We start from the raw sequence: 16,299 nt of genomic DNA on the forward strand, positions 1-16,299 counted from the left end.
ACAGACAAAGAGAGCATAAAGAGCCATACACAATAAAAAGAAGTACCCCTGTTCTAACAGTTTATTGTCTTGTGTTTATTTATAACTGTTAAAGCCTTTTCATCGTAAAATATTAACTAATTTCTCCCTTTGCTGTAGCTGACCCCTCCAGGCAAGACACAATGCAAGATGAAGTATGAAGATCACTTACTTAAGTAAATGTATAAAGGCCTCTTTGTAAAAATACTCAGTTACAAGTAAAAGTCAAGCAGAAAGTGTTACATTATATTACTGGATTATAATTACTGATGCACCAACATGTAAACAGCATTTAGCTGTTGCAGCTGGTGGAAGTGAATATATATATATATATATATATATATATATATATATATATATATATATAGATATATATAGATATATATATATATATATGAAGATCATTTTAACTATTATATAATCTGCGTGTCATAATATATATATATATACACTGTATATATTTACTTTCCACAACTTCAGATTGCCCATTCTAGTCTGTAATGTAAAGGGAAAACAGTGGTGTCAAATTGTAGAGATCGCAAGAAGTAAAGAAAATCACATGAATTATTGCACATATTTTATTGCAAATTATGGTTTACATAAATTGAAAATACAAGATTTGTTATTTTACACTATACATGCACTGCAACATTATTTCAATGACAAGAGACACATCAGACAAGCATTTTAGCACACTCAAAACAGTACTGACTAGCCAAAGGCCACCAAAATAACCTTATTTAAAAGGTGGGACGCTGACAAAGTATCACTATTGACATTTAATCTAGCTTCGTCAAGCATCTGAAATTTTATCTAACAACCGTGTAAAAGGCAAAAAGTCATAATGCAACCTTGATATCCCCTCAACAAAGAGGTTTAAAGAAAATACACATTCAGTTTTATGTAAACGCCTGAGAGCAGAGTGGACAGAGAAGCATGTAGTGCTGATGAAGCATTGCTTTAGAACATTAGTTAAGATACTCATATTCAAGTCCTGCATAGCATGGAAGTATAAAAGACGTATTTAAACGTAGTTTTTAATTAGCCCGCCTTGTTTGTACAAAGTGACGTATAAAAAAGATAAAAGACTGAATGCATGAAGCTGACATGGTTACTGAAATTCTCCGTAGCTCCAGCTTAAACAGGTGTGCAATATTAGAAGCCATTTACAACCGTGTATAATAATAATAGTAATAATAATACATTTTATTTAAAAGGCACCTTTCTCGGCACTCAAGGACACCGTACAGGGATACATAAGACATTAAAAGCAGCAAAAAAATAAAGAATACAACAACAATAAAAACAGAAAGAGGCAGAGCAATTGACATCAAGTGGAAAAGGCAGTTTTAAACAGATGTGTTTTGAGTTGCAATTTGAAATGGGGGAATTAATCGATGTTTCTAAGTTGGGATGGTAATGAATTCCAGAGATGGGGAGCAGAGCGGCTGAATGCTCTGCTCCCCAGGTTGTGGATGGCCTTGAATGTAAACAGGAGGACTTTGAATTGGATACCGAACTGGACCGGGAGCCAGTGGAGCTGTTGGAGGACAGGAGTGATGTGGTGGATGGAGGGGGTTCGAGTTATGATGCGGGCAGCTGAATTCTGAACCAGTTGAAGTTCATGGAGGGATTTGTGAGGGAGGCCGAAGAGGAGAGAGTTACGGTAATCCAAACGGGAAGTGACGAGACTGTGGACAAGGATGGCGGCAGTGTGGGGGGTAATGGAGGGGCGGAGGCGATTAATGTTTCGTAGGTGGAAGTAGGCAGAGCGGGTAATGTTACTGATGTGGGGTTGAAAGGATAGTGTGCTGTCAAGGATGACACCCAGACTCTTAACCTGGGGGGTGGGTGAAACAGAAGAGTTATGCATGGCTTCTTGTATTCTGGGAGCTTTTGAAATATGACGGCGGTAAAATATTCTATTCATGTGTTTTGTATGTTTTTTTATAACCTTTAATAAATTACTTAGTTTAATTTTAATAACTTAGAAGGAAAATTGTTCATTAAAAATTGGACAACTACACAGTATTCATTGCGTAAGATGAAAACATATGACTTGTTTTCCAAAGTGTCTGTAAATTATGTGCTTTGGAATTTGATCATTTTACTTCAAACTATACTGCTAAGACACATTATCACATTTTAAATTCTTGTTTAGTCATTTTTTAATTTTTTGTATAATTAAAAGTAAATGCAGCCCTTATCTTATCTCGGGATATATAACAATAACATAAATTTAAAATCACTATAAAAAAGATACAAATGATTACAGCAAAGATTACATTTTGGTATTTTAATCAGTGTTGATAGTGATGTGGCTCATTAAATCTGTCAACATTTGACACCTTACTCACTTATTTAAGGCTTTTTAAGCTTTTTAAGTTTTGGAACAGTCCTGGTTCCAAAACATATGTTGAGTAGCATTTTGATTCTTGGTATAATTATCTTATGATCACGTACATAAAAATATGTATTAATATCAATATCATAGTTTTTCCTGTAAAGAAACATGACTCTTTAAATAGAGAACAAAGAAATACTGCGTTCAAATCTGCAGCTGCTTTGGGAAACGTACCTCAGAGTCAAACAACAGTGAGGAAAAGGCGTAACGAGAAAGCCAGGTACACGGATGACACAAATATTTGATGTGTAACGACAGAGTATTATAAATACACTCCCACAGTGAGCCGTCAGATGACCTGAAGGGAACCATGTCAAAATGTAGACTGCAGAATGTAAAATGACTTTGTACTTTGTAAGTGGATCACTGGAGGAAAGAGGAACTTCCTGCAGTCACACTGTATAATCAAGATCAGCATTCAGTTTATTGTACATCTCATAAATAGCATCAACAGTGGGAGTGAAGTTGATGAGAAATTTTCTGATTTTTTCCAAGCATTCCTCTTCCTTGATGTCCCGACCCTTGGAGAGGGCCTTCAAGAAATCCGTCTTATATGGAGCAGCGAAAAGAGCTGCCTAGAAGAGCAAATTAAAATGCCAAACTTATACACAACTGCACTTTGTATGCTCAGTGGTACATTTCTTAACATATAACACAGACAAAGTTTTACATCGGCTCCATTATATATGTAGCTCTCATAAAAGAACTGTCTATCAACTCTAAACTCACCTTGAAGAGTTGTTGCACGAACCAGCCATGATATCTTTTCAGGGCTATTTCATAGGCCTTGGTGACATTGACTCGAATGAGGTTTGGGTTGCTATCATCCTTTTCACCATCCACTAGGCTCTGTAGGAACACTTGAATAAATCGTAGACCCCTGGTCGACAAAGAAGACATGCACAGTGATTATGGGCTTAAAATATTACCCAACAATCTATAAAACCTAAAATGTAAAATTTCTCAAACCTTTTTAGCCACATAAGTGCCAACGTCGCTCCAGCTTTGGGCCATTCTGCTCCATGTATTTCCTTCTCTGCCTCCACAATCTGCTGGAGTGTCTTGAACCGCCCTGGGTTGGTATCGAAAACTGCCTTGATTTTCTATTAAGTAAAACAGTAAAAAAAAAATTAAAAAAAGATGTAAGAGTAGAGCCACAGATTTAACTCTGGAAGAATGAAAGAATAATCATAATCATACTTACTGTGATGTTACCAGATATATCTGCTTTTATTGGTGCAAAAATAGTAGAGCCAAGGCAGTCTGAGGAGAAATATTTACACAGACAGTGGCTGAGAATTTAAGGAGTGAAAACCAACATATAGCACATGTAAACAAAAAATATTAAGCCTATAACGAGAATATCAGCATAATTTACAGCTTCTCATGGTGATCACCAACCTCTATCAACACAGAAGCTAAAAAGGTAACTGTAAAAACTTGACTGACTGCAGGTCTGTATACATGGCTTTTTGTTGGATATTATTTTTTTTATTGCTTTTATGAATTTGCAATGTGTGATATAGCGTTAGTTAAGGGGTGGACCGAGCAGACCTACACAAGGCAAAGAGTAACATCAGGCTGAAAAGCTGTGTTTTAGAACCCCTTTCTGGTTGAAAGTTTCAAGCCGGTTTCATCACTGATGGGAGAAGTTGGGTAGTCAAAAGTGTGCGTTGCTGCACCCGTAACCACCACACCGTCACAGGGCCCCGGTGTACACCCGTAGGCTATGTCACTGCAGCGAGGTGAGAAGCTAAACCACTGAAGGTTAGCAAAAACAAGATTTTCAGGAGGTGTTAGGAAAGAAACATGGTCCACGCAAGTATACAAACGCGCAAATTACAATGCCTGGCCCAGCTGGAAAAAAAGTGCGTCCTGCAGTCAACATAGCTCTTACGCACTGGTGGAGGTAACAAACATCAGTCCTCAATAGGGGCTAAGTCCTCAATATAGAGCTAATCAAAGCATTTCCATGACTATAGTAGTAAACAAACATGGCGTCTGAGGTGGTACTACTGCTTTTCGCACAGAAGGAAGAAAAAAAGAAGACGGAGGATAGGATGTCTGTCTAAATGAAGAGGTGAAGAAGTGTCATAAATATGCCGACATATACAGACATGTTCAGCTAGAAGCCGTGGTTATTTTGAACCCAAAAAGAAAGGGTCGGCTTTCTCTTGTTGTTTCATGGTATAGTGCGCCTAGCAGCAACAATCAGATTGCAGCTTGACTTGCGTAACAATTTTCAGGTGACACATTCTAGAACGCAAAAACGCATGAAATTGACCTTGCGCAGCTCAATGTCTGCGTTTGCGTAGTTGCGTGGACCATGTTTCTGCCCTTTGTGAAATACTGGGAACGTACCCAAGTGGTTAAAACACTGTTGTGGCCTACAATAACTCTACAAAGCTGCATTGGTCCCTCAGTATCTGCTGTTTTCACAGACACATCATCACAGTATTATCATTAGGTGTCCTTTAATTAGGCTACTAGAGGAGTAGGCTATTTGGTGACGGGATGGCGAACAATGACACATCTAGAGCCCCGACCACACACGGATCCTGGTTGACCCACTGGCACAACAGACAGCTTTCAGCTCCTGAGCTGTTAGTGGAAACTACTCATGACAAAAAAGTCTGCTCTATTGTGCTGATGTGATGCATCGCCACAACAATGATAGCACCATATCTTGTTTCGGAGACATCCTCATCTTGTATGGCTTTCTCAATACTTTCCACTCTCCTCACAAGATTTTTGTTGCAAAGACACAATGCATCTGTATTGTTACTCTGACAAGTAACAATTAAATCTATAAAACAGAAACACTAAAATATATAAACTTCTAGCAAGAATAATTCCTTGACTACTTTTGTATCAACAAACATTATGTTCAGTTCTTGGCCCGTTAAAGGCTCTGCACACCCGCAGGTGTTAATTATTCTGGCTAATTAGACGTCTTCTCAGGTTGAAGTTGTACAGAGCCATGAAGGGAGTTAAGTGAGATCACTAAACGCCATATAAAAGAATCATAACAATATGAACTATCCTGCTTTTAATACTAGGGGGAGTCATGGAGTCCTGTCCATGCAGTCCTGAAGAAGAGGTCTAATTAGGCACACTAATTTAAAACACCTGTGTGAATGTACAATGATAGTGTGCAGGATTTTAATGACTTGTAGGAAAGTTGGCCAAGAAATTTCTAGGTCAGTAAAAACAATGGCGACAAGGAGGAAAGAGCTTAATATCGACATCAGACTTGGTTCCTCTCAAGGGTTTCACATGGCAAATTCAATAGAGGACCTTTGGCATATTAATACAGAATGAAGCCGCACAAAGATGCCCTGATGCACCATGCCGCTGGTGAATGGGCAAGGGGAACTCAACACCGTACATCAATTTTCACAACTTAAAATCCAGGCCAGTGGATTAAATTATGCATGCTGAAGGATTGTGGACAGCTTGATGGAGAGAAATACGATCCAAAAAAGATTAGAATTTTGAAAGAGGGAGAATGTTTCATTTGGCTCGATGGAAGTGTTGTGACAGATTTCCCTCACAACAAGTTTTGTGTTTATTAATCAAAGTTAAACAAATTCCACATGAAAGATGTAGGACGGTGGTAAAGGTCCATGCAGGAGACTTTTCAGATAAAATACTGCATTTGTGTGCATGTTCAGCCAATTTAACAGTCAGTGGGCTTAAATCATACAGTACTATGCATCAACATGTATAAAACGAAATTATGACTTAGTCAGTGCCATCAATCTGGCCTATACTGTAGCCTAACTTTACATCTCTGACAACTCAACCATTATAATAAGATGAATAGAAATAGGCCTAAATGTACACTTCTCTCTGCATCCACTGACATCTGAGAATTCATTTTTTTCACATTTATATCCACATAACTTTATATCCAGGAATGGCAGTGGTGCCTACATGGTATCTAACTGTGTCACACTGTTGGAACTTCACTTACCAAAAAACGGTGGAAGGTATGACACAGCCTCCAGAAACGGTCTTGTTTCCACCTGTCTGTCAGCTGGCAGCTGTCTGAACTGGTGCTCCATTAGCAGAGCCATCTCTAGTCCAGTCACACTCTTACCTCTAAAGAAAAAAAGATAGCAACAAGATGTCAACCCTCCACTGCGGATTTACAGAGACACCAGAGGAAGCTGTGTGCCATTATACCCCACCCCGAAACTCGCACACGCGCGCTCACACACACACACACACACACACACACACACACACACACACACACACACACACACACACACACACACACTGAACCCAGGTAAGTGGCGTAATATCCAGCCGACGGCTCATGTGATCGACTTGTTACTGATAGATGCGGGTCATCGCCACCTCTGGTAGTCTAAAAGGGCCGATTAACGGCGCTTAGACAGAAGTCCAGAACAAACAAGAAGGGCACCTGATGTGGTTCTAATCAGCTGACTAGTCTTCCTCTGCGTTTAATCATGCTGCTTTAGCCTACTGCCAACTAATGGAATTTTGTGGAACATCTCAAAGTGTAGTTCTACAGATTAGTGGTTGCCTAAGCATATTCATCAGGGAGATTCTACTGTTTTTTTTCATATGTAGGCCTAGACCACATTGGACCAGGTCCAGATCCTGTAGCCTCTCTGGGATAATCTAGTCCAGATTTGACAAGTGTAGGTCTTGTGGATTTGGATCTGGACCTGGTCCAATGTGGTCTAGATATGCAGAAAACAGTAACATCTCCTTTTATTGCATTTTCACAAATAGAATAAAGCTTTCACAAATCTGAAGCTGTGTTTTTAACACTCTTTAGCCTCTCTGGGATAATGTGGTCCAGATTTGACAAGTAGTCTAGGAATTGTGGTTTTGGATCTGGACCTTGTCCAATGTGGTCTACGTATGCAAAAAACGGTGAAATCTCCCTTTATTGCGTTCTCATAAAGACAATAAAGCTTTCACAAATCTAAAAGTGTGTTTTAGACATAATTAATAATTTACCTTAATGACTAACACTCATTCAATACAGTAAGAGGTTCAAAAAACGGAGGATCAGTCACTTGTAGCAATGTTTATTTATTTTATTTTATTATGTTTCCCTGCTGAATCGGACAGTTTTAAGTTCCCCTTAAATTTCCCCTTAACTGCCGAATCGGAAGCTGGGAATCCAACTTCAGCGTCGTTGTTAGACCTCTCAGTTGAAGGTTAAGAGGAAGTTACAGTAAACATAGAGCTTTTATTGTGACGGCAAAAACGGAAGTGGATAAAGTTTTGTATTTTCTGACGTTGACTGTGTTGGGGTTGTACAAAAATGACTGTCTCAAAGAAAATAAATCTCCTGGGAATGATGGGTTGATAAGTGAATTTTATAAAGTATTTAATGAGTCATTAGCACCTTTTTTAGTGGCTATGTTTGTAGAAGCCATAGGAAAAGGAGAATTACCTCCAACTCTTCGACAAGGTCTTATTAAATTGATTCCTAAACCAAAAAAAAGATAAACTGAGTATTGAGAATTGGAGACCAATTAGTCTGTTAAATAATAATGCTAAGATATTCGCATTGGTCTTTGCTAAAAGGTTGAAATCAGGATTGGATGATTTTATTGATGAAGAACAATCTGGATTTATGCCAGGAAGAAATATTTGTTATAACATACAATTTGTTGGATATGATGAATATATATTGGACAATAGCTTTATTTTATTTGTAGATTTTTACAAGGCATTTGATACCATGAGTCACCGACTATGTTTAAAGTTATTATTATTATTATTATTATTATTAAGTTATTATTACTCCTAGATTTGATATTGGTCGCGGCATAAGACAAGGTTGTCCACTCAGCCCCTTCTTATTCCTCATTGTTACACAAATGATGGCTATACATCTTTAAAAAGGTAGTTTCCAAGGTATAATTTCCTTACAAAATTTTTTTCTAGCTAATAGACATGAAGTGATAAAAGCAATTAATTGTATTAAGGAATTCTTGGATGAGTCAGGTTTAAGAATGAATTTGAGTAAATCTGTTTTACTACCACTTAAGGAATGTGACCTATCCAAAGTAGAGGGAATCACTATGAAGAATACAATTACATAACTGGGTGTTATCATTGATAAGAATGAAAAATGTTGCAGTAACCTAAATTTCAGTCCTATAATTGAACAAATAACAAAAAATAAAAATTCAATATGTGGTTGATGAGAGATCTTTCATTGAATGGTAGAGTTTTGTTATCTAAAGCTGAAGGAATATCCAGGTCTGTCTATGTATCATTATCATTAAACATCCCTTCTGAAATATCCAAAATATTAGATAAAATCTTATTCAACTTTATTTGGAGGAACAGATACCATTACTTAAGAAAAGACATCCTGTGCAACATTAGAAGAAATTTTTCAAAGTGAAATGGTTAACTATTTGATTGAAGAAAAGGACTTTATTTGGAATACTTTCCCTAAATATGTATTTGGTTTAGTTGGTGGAGTTAAATTTCTGTTAACGAAATTGATAGATTACCTGTAGAGTTATCAAATTTTCATAAACAAGCTCTGCTGGCCTGGAAATTAATTTACAAGCATCATTTTACACCAACCAATTACTACATTTGGAATAACAAGGATATTCAATATAAAAATAAATCTCTGTATTATGGAAATTGGGTTGCTAATGGTATTGTATTGAACAACACCTTAATGCTGACAGGCAGTTAAAGTATAATTAATTCCTCTCCAAATTCCGGTTAGCAGTCACGCCAAGAGAATATGCAGTTGTTGATGCTGTGCCGAGGAGTGTGCTGCAACTTCTTAGAGGTTCAGTACTGTCAGTGATCAATCGGCTTAGTAGTGGTAAATTTTCCTTGGGGAAGTTGACATTACCAAGAATAAATGTTCAAATAAACACATCAGGAATTGCATACAAGAGGTAACTCTACGCTCAGGAAGATTATTTTGGGCTTCAATCTATGGAGAAATGAACTGGCAAAAAATCGGGTTAATTGGAGACAAATTCTGTCTTGATAACAAGTAAAAGAGGTTTCTTTTAAAATCTTGCATAAAATATATCCAGCAAAAAGGACATTAAAGAGATTCAAACTTGATATTGAAAATTCTTGTAGGCCTACTTTCTGTGAATTAGAAGAAGAAACAATCTGTCATTTGTTCTTTCACTGTATGTATACTAAAATATTTTGGGTTGATGTTCAACATCTTATAAGATGGAACACTGGGCAATTAATTCAATTTAAGGATAAAGATATTTTTTATTTGTTTTGAAGGCAATGAGATGGACAATGATGCTGTTTATTTCGTTCAATTAATCTTGTTATTGGGAAAATTCCACATTCACAAGAAGAAATGGGCGGACTCCAAACCGAGCTTTGAACACTTTTTTCAAGAACTGCACCAATACGGCAACACTATAAGAGACATTCAAAATAAGAAGGCAATTAAGACTGGAATTGTGTTTGATACATTTCTCATGTACTGCCGATACATTTTGACTTAATGTTTCTACAAATATTTTTTTTCTGTATATACACCTCTGTTATTGACATTTTGTATAGGCCTATGCACATACTGGTGATGTACCTATGTTCTTTACTAATAAAAATAAATAAATAAAAAAAGACTGTGTTGGGGTAGCCTGGGAAAACCCTGACGAACTTCCCAGTTGACTGTAAGTATATGGTTACAACTGAGAAGGGTCTGGTGTCAACCAGGCTAGTGTTGGGGTTGAATCATGGGTTGAATAAATGAGACGTGCATTGCCGTCTTTGTTCAGGAAGCCCGTGTCTTTATTTTACAGCCAAACCTGAGTCTAGACCATAGACTATCAGGTCTAGACATTATAAGAAACCCTCGGTTACAATCATAATAGAAAATAAAGTACAATTTATGAAAGATAGACTTCGACTTTGGATGTTTTTAAAAACACTACAGGGATAACTGAAATGTATAATTAAAATTAAATAAATAACGGAAATGCGTTTCGCGTTTTAATCCAGTAGGCAATTTTGAACTTTACTTCATCCCGTAGCGTGGGGGTAACTAGGAAGTGTATCGGTAGCTATGTAATACTAATAACATTGAATAGCGGCGGTTTTTCTGTGTAGAAATGCAAAACGTCGACTGTTTTTAACAAATATCAACAGAAAGCAATTAAGTTTACCATCGAAAGGGTAAGTAAGTGTTATTTATCGAGCTGAAAAGCCCTTAAATAACAAGCGTTAACGTTACACGACCCAATACAAAGACATAAAGGTAACACGATAGCGTTAGCTACTTATTTTCTGTGTGAATTAGTGGCCTTTAGCGTCAAACCCACACAAATAGTGTAGTGTTAAAGCTAACTAATAAGTCAAGCAACGTTAATTAGGAGTGGGGTGAACTTCTTATAATGTATGTTAATTACGATTCAGGATCTATGGCTCTGCCGAGCCTCTCGGCCCATGTGCCCAGTCGGTCCCGGGTGCTGGCCGGACAGCTGGCCCGGCAGCGGGAGCAGGAGGCCCGGTGGCGGCAGCAGTGGGAGCTGCATGCTCAATACTTGAGAGAGCAGAGTGTCCGCAGCCAGAGACAGGCGGTGTGGAGCTCCCGTCAGTCCTTCCAGCAGAGGTAACTGCATGCACCAGAGCTGGACTGACTCAGTGACCACACAAAGCATACTGTTATCATTGCTTTGCAAAAAAACTATCTGCAACAGTGGGGAAATAAAATAAAGCAATTCATTTCAAGAGAATTGCTTCAATTTGACAGTTTTCTGTTCCATGTTCATGTTTATTATTAATATGATTGCCAAGAGGCTACTACAGTATTTCTACAACGTTTCTCTTTCACTGCCCTCACTTAGATGGCTCTGTAAGTATCCTTTGTATATAAGGTGGTGTCTGTATGATGAATGTTTAAAAAGAGACAGTAATCTATAAACTATTGCTCCCAGTGAATTTGTACATATTTGGGCAAAAGTTCAGGCTCACATCGGCTCTTTGTTTGGCACAACTAAAATAGGTTGGTTTAGATTTTTCTCTCTGTTCTGACTAATCTGATGTTAAGTGTGGCCACATAAAGGAAGCTGTTCATGCAAATATTTATAGTTAGATATTATTATATATGTAAAAAATAGTCCAACTCATTTTTAAACACAATTCTCATTATTTAAAAGAGGGTGTCCTCTTACATGTGTAAATAGTAAGGGCTGATAATAACATACTGTATAGAGAACATTCACAAGTGATGACAGAAATGTACAAGTACATTCATAAATTAAAAAAAAAATCTTTCCACTATGAAATATCATAGTAATAGTAATGATATTTTAGGTTTACGTTCAGTTTAGTGTCCCAAATTCCACTATGGCCACGCCAAGACCCGCCCTGCGAAGCAGCTCGATTGTTTGGGGTTAGGCATTTGACCTGGAGTGGTTAAGGTTAGGATAGTCGATTGGTCAGAGGATAGGACCTGTACAAATGGCGTTACGTTACGGAGAATTTGGGACACTAAACTGCACGTATACCAATATTTTAATTAAATTTACCACGAGCAATAGTGTGGAAGGCCTCTTTTTCAGTGTTTAGTTATTTGTTATACATACACAGTCTGTGTTTTGGGCTCAGAAACTAAATATCCGTGTCTACCCTTAAATCTATGTAACCTTGCATAATATGTGTGTGTGTGTGTGTGTTTGTGAGTTTGTGTGTCAATATGTGTGAATACAAAATGTCATAAATATACCTGTAGAATTTTCTCTTCTAGTATGTCTCTGAAACCCTCTTGGTTTCAGCAGACAAATGACAGAAAATGAAGCCAGAGAAAAACAACTAATGTTTCTTTTTCCTCCGTTCCGTCAGTATGTCGGCATTCCATAAACAGAGACTGAAGGAGGAAAAGAAGGCCAGTCTTGAGCAGCGCAGGAATCGGCTAAGGGCCATGCTTCAAGAGGAGCAAGACCAGCTGGAGGCGGAACTCAGGGAAGTAGTTCCTGACAGGAACACATTGGCAAGTCAGCTGGTGCAAAAGACTGAAGAGCTTCGTACGGCAAGAGAGGAAAGAAGAAAAAAGGTAGTTGCATTTAATTAGTTGTATTTTTTTTTCAGTACTGCTCACGGTGCTCTGCCAGAAGTGTATAATCCCTGTTATGTTTTTTTCTTTATTTCTAGCTTGCACAAGAGCTGCTGAAGGAGCACTGGAAGAAAAACAACACAGAGTTGCGAGAGGTTGCTAAGTTTAAACTATTAATGGAAAAGTGATAAGTTGCCAAACCTCTTACTTCATAAGTCTCACTGTTGATGAAGTGATAAATTGCCTCAGGAATCTTGTAACCATCCTGTGCGTCTGAAGAGCTCCACAAGAGGAGAAAACGGACACTTTTTGTCAAGACGTCCACTTGATCTGGAAACTAATAGGGCTTGTGATGCAGATATTCCATGACTTTCTGTTAACCCGAATCCAGTGTTGACTTAAGAGAATAAAATGTTCTGGTATCCCTTCCGCTAAGGGTCAGGTTCATCAGTATCTCTGTCTCGTCCTTACTCGCTCTTTTAATCTGTCAACAGGTCGAGTCGGCATTACATAAAGATCATGTTGTCGGCAAATGGCAGGAGCAGATATCTGAGAAGAAACAGGTAAGACATTCATCACATCTATCAGACAAGACAGTTCAATGTCTGTTTATCTAACTGTCTAAGGATAATACGTGTGTTTAAACTGTAGGTCCTTGTAAAAAACACTTTTTATCTTAACATGGTTATTATGAGACACTGCCTAGGCCAAAATACTTGACTTGCACATGCATATATACCAGTACTAAGCACTTTCATGCACATACACATGCATGCATAAAGTAAGCATCTATATGAGTATGAGGGTATATGAGTGTGAGTATGTACTATATGTATGTATATGTACGTGCAAGTTAAGCATTACATTTTTGCCAAGGTGGCTTCTCATAGATTCTTACTCAATTTTACTCAAAACATTATGTAGAAATCACTCTCTAGTACTCTTAAGCATCACCTCCCTCAAGTCAGTGATGACACATAGGACCCTCAAGTCATTAACGGTTGTCATTATCTTTTTACGCGACTAATTATTTATGTAACAAATTAATTTTTTATTAAACGAGGCACATGTCATCTGTGAGCACAGTATCGAGTCTGAAATCTACTCACGTTAATCCCGTCAATGTGGTACATAATTAAGAAAGTTTAGACAGCTACTGTAAGTGACCCATCTCTCCAAACATGTAGCAAGAACTGACAAAGCAAAAAGAGAAGGAACGCTTTGAAAATGAGTACGAGATAACCCGAAAAGAGGCTCTGGAGAGGATGAAGCAAGCGGAGGAGAAAAGGAACGTAGAGGAGCGGAAGAGGGCCGAGGAACTTCGCAAACAGATGGAAGAACTGAAGCTGAGGGAAGAGGAGGTATTTAGAACTTGGACAAAGTATTTCTGCTGGAAAATATAATAATATTGAAGATGTGTGTTTTTAAGCATCAACAACAACATTTTTCTTTGTCTCAGGCAACTCACCTGAAGAAGGAGCAAGAGGCTCTGCTGGTCAAACAATGGGAGCTGGAGAAAATAGAGGAGGAAAGGAGAAAGGTGGAAGAAAGGCGAAAGAAGTCTGAGATGGGGTAAGAGATGCTCTTTCTGCAGATAACTTATCACAAGTAATATGATACTTTATTCTGGTGAGGCATTGGGTTCATTGGATTTGTGTTCCACCAGGCATTTCTTAATCCGTCAATATCGCGCTCAGCTGAAGAGGAGAGCCCAGCAAGTGCAGGAGGAGCTGGTTGGTCTACTTGACCCTCTTTTGATACAGTACATTTTTCTACATGTAATCTAACTTGCCTGGCTTTCACACCTTCCTCGAATTCCTCTGTGCACACCAGGAGGCTGACCGTAAGATCCTGGCAGCCTTGCTGGATGGACAGCAGGAGGACAGGAGGATAGAGACTGCGCGAAGGGAAAGAGCCATCGCTGATGCTGCCTGGATGAAACGTGTGATTGAAGAGCAGCTTCATTTGGAGCGGGAGAGGGAGGCTGAGTTCGACATCCTACACAGGTGAGCACCAAGATTCAGAAAGCTCTGACTGTGCAGGAAGGGACGCAAATACAAACCAATGTATCTCATCCATTTCAGAGAAGAAGCTCAACATGTCTGGGAGAAACGAGAAGCACAGTGGGAGAAGGAGAGGAAAGCCAGAGAACGGCTCATGCAAGAGGTGAATTGCTTTAAAATCAAAATGAATGTAATTCAAAAGATATGACTACTAAACAACAGCTCTCCTTCCTTGTTCTTGGAAAGGTACTGTCAGGGAGACAGCAGCAGCTGGAGCTTAAGATGCAGAAGAACAGAGAGGCTCAAGGGGAGTCCCTGAGGAGACGAGAACAGCTGATCCAGGAGCTGGAGAGGGAGAGGGAGACCAGACGCCAGGAGAAGGAGCAAGAAGAGTGCCGTAGGACCGCACGGATGCAAGAGATAAATGCTCAGGTGTTGTGTTTTCATAGCACTTTTCCTCCACACAACACAGTTAATAATGTAAAACTTAAAGACACATAGAGCCCTATTTTAACGATCTAAGAGCACAGTGCGAAGCGCCTGGCGCTGTTAAAGTAACAATGAAATGCTGTGTTATTGACTTTGGACCAGGTTTGTGTTGGTCAATGGCGCGATCACTTTCCGCTGCCTTAAGATAGAAATACACCAAGAATGCACCTGAACGACTAAAAATTATGCTACGATAGCAGCTTAATACATTTGAGTGAATTGTCATGCATTACAACTCACAACACAGCATCAGATTATATGCTTCTTTTTAAAAAGAATAAAACAGACCTAAAGTTGTTTCTGTGTATATACTGTATAGGTGGAGCAGCAGCGCCAGGAGCAGTGGGAGGAGCAGTGCAGGATAGAGCAGGAGGAGGAGGAGGACAGGAAGGCTCTTCAAATCCAGGAGGAGGAGCTGAGGCGGGAGATGGAGAGGATGGCCAGGAAAGGATACCAGGAGAAGGTAAACTATGAAATTCAAGCCGCAGGAAACTGATGATCGTGAATGTTCACATTTCAGGTAAAAATGCTTTTCAATGTTAAAATATGCTTGGAACTGTTCCTTTCAGGTTCACAGCAGACCTCGATCAGCCTGGACATGAGCAACCTGCAAGACTGAACTCAAAACTGAATTGTGAGATGTTTATTTTTCTACCTGTAAATACCTTTTAAACATAGTTTCACGTGTTTTTCAAGTGTGTCAAGTTAGTGGTCATTGTAATTGTTCATACTGGCCTACCGTGATTCAAAGTAACTGATTGGGGACAAAAACCACAGTCCTCATTCAATGTAAACATGCATTTTAAACTTCATCAAACCAAGTAGATCTTTTCTTTTTAATATTCTCTCTGTTTGCTCTATTGCTACTGTGTTTTCTGGCTGAGCCACAGCGGAGAGATAGTAACACGAGATCATTTTGTACTAAAAAGATAACTTTAGAAGATACCTACTTGATTTGACTAACTCCTGAAGCTTCATATTTACTTTGACAAACTTTAAAATGCATTTTTGCACAGCTAGAGGGGTGTGAATTTTTACATTAGAGCTGTGTTGTGGAGGGGATCTTTTCACAGCCAGTATGAAGAGAATGAACAATGTTGTCAACCAATAACTCTTTAAATGTCCATATGGACATGCGAGTATAAAGCAAAGACATATATTGTACCATTTTGATGTTTAATGCTGGTTCGCATAAACGTATATGTAGAAAAGAATTGATTTCTTTGCACTTTTAGAGCTGTATATTTTCTATCCAGAATTTGTAGATGGTTTTCAATAAAACTATTCAAAATCAAATAATTTCAGTATTTTGTATGGAGGCAATGAAAAGT

The 16,299-nt window shown here is 38.4% G+C and overlaps 2 protein-coding genes across 2 annotated transcripts; one reads left to right on the forward strand and one right to left on the reverse strand.

Annotated features, from left to right (window-relative positions):
- Positions 1 to 582: 582 nt before the first annotated feature.
- On the reverse strand, positions 583 to 6,860 carry gltpa (glycolipid transfer protein a). The gene is made up of 5 exons (XM_039802177.1): positions 6,399 to 6,860; positions 3,627 to 3,685; positions 3,392 to 3,525; positions 3,152 to 3,302; positions 583 to 2,997 (listed from the first exon to the last, which is right to left on the reverse strand). The coding sequence occupies exons 1-5, from the start codon at positions 6,499 to 6,501 to the stop codon at positions 2,815 to 2,817; spliced, it is 630 nt and encodes a 209-aa protein (XP_039658111.1). The 5' UTR covers positions 6,502 to 6,860; the 3' UTR covers positions 583 to 2,814.
- A 3,595-nt stretch (positions 6,861 to 10,455) lies between these two features.
- On the forward strand, positions 10,456 to 16,264 carry LOC120560157 (trichoplein, keratin filament binding). Its single transcript, XM_039802370.1, has 13 exons — positions 10,456 to 10,597; positions 10,838 to 11,033; positions 12,266 to 12,476; positions 12,575 to 12,631; positions 12,971 to 13,039; positions 13,664 to 13,837; positions 13,936 to 14,048; positions 14,143 to 14,209; positions 14,310 to 14,482; positions 14,561 to 14,642; positions 14,726 to 14,911; positions 15,288 to 15,431; positions 15,538 to 16,264. The coding sequence occupies exons 2-13, from the start codon at positions 10,843 to 10,845 to the stop codon at positions 15,568 to 15,570; spliced, it is 1,500 nt and encodes a 499-aa protein (XP_039658304.1). The 5' UTR covers positions 10,456 to 10,597; positions 10,838 to 10,842; the 3' UTR covers positions 15,571 to 16,264.
- The last annotated feature ends 35 nt before the right edge of the window (positions 16,265 to 16,299 follow it).

This window comes from Perca fluviatilis, chromosome 6 (genome assembly GCF_010015445.1).
Source record: "Perca fluviatilis chromosome 6, GENO_Pfluv_1.0, whole genome shotgun sequence".
Classification (NCBI taxonomy): domain Eukaryota; kingdom Metazoa; phylum Chordata; class Actinopteri; order Perciformes; family Percidae; genus Perca; species Perca fluviatilis.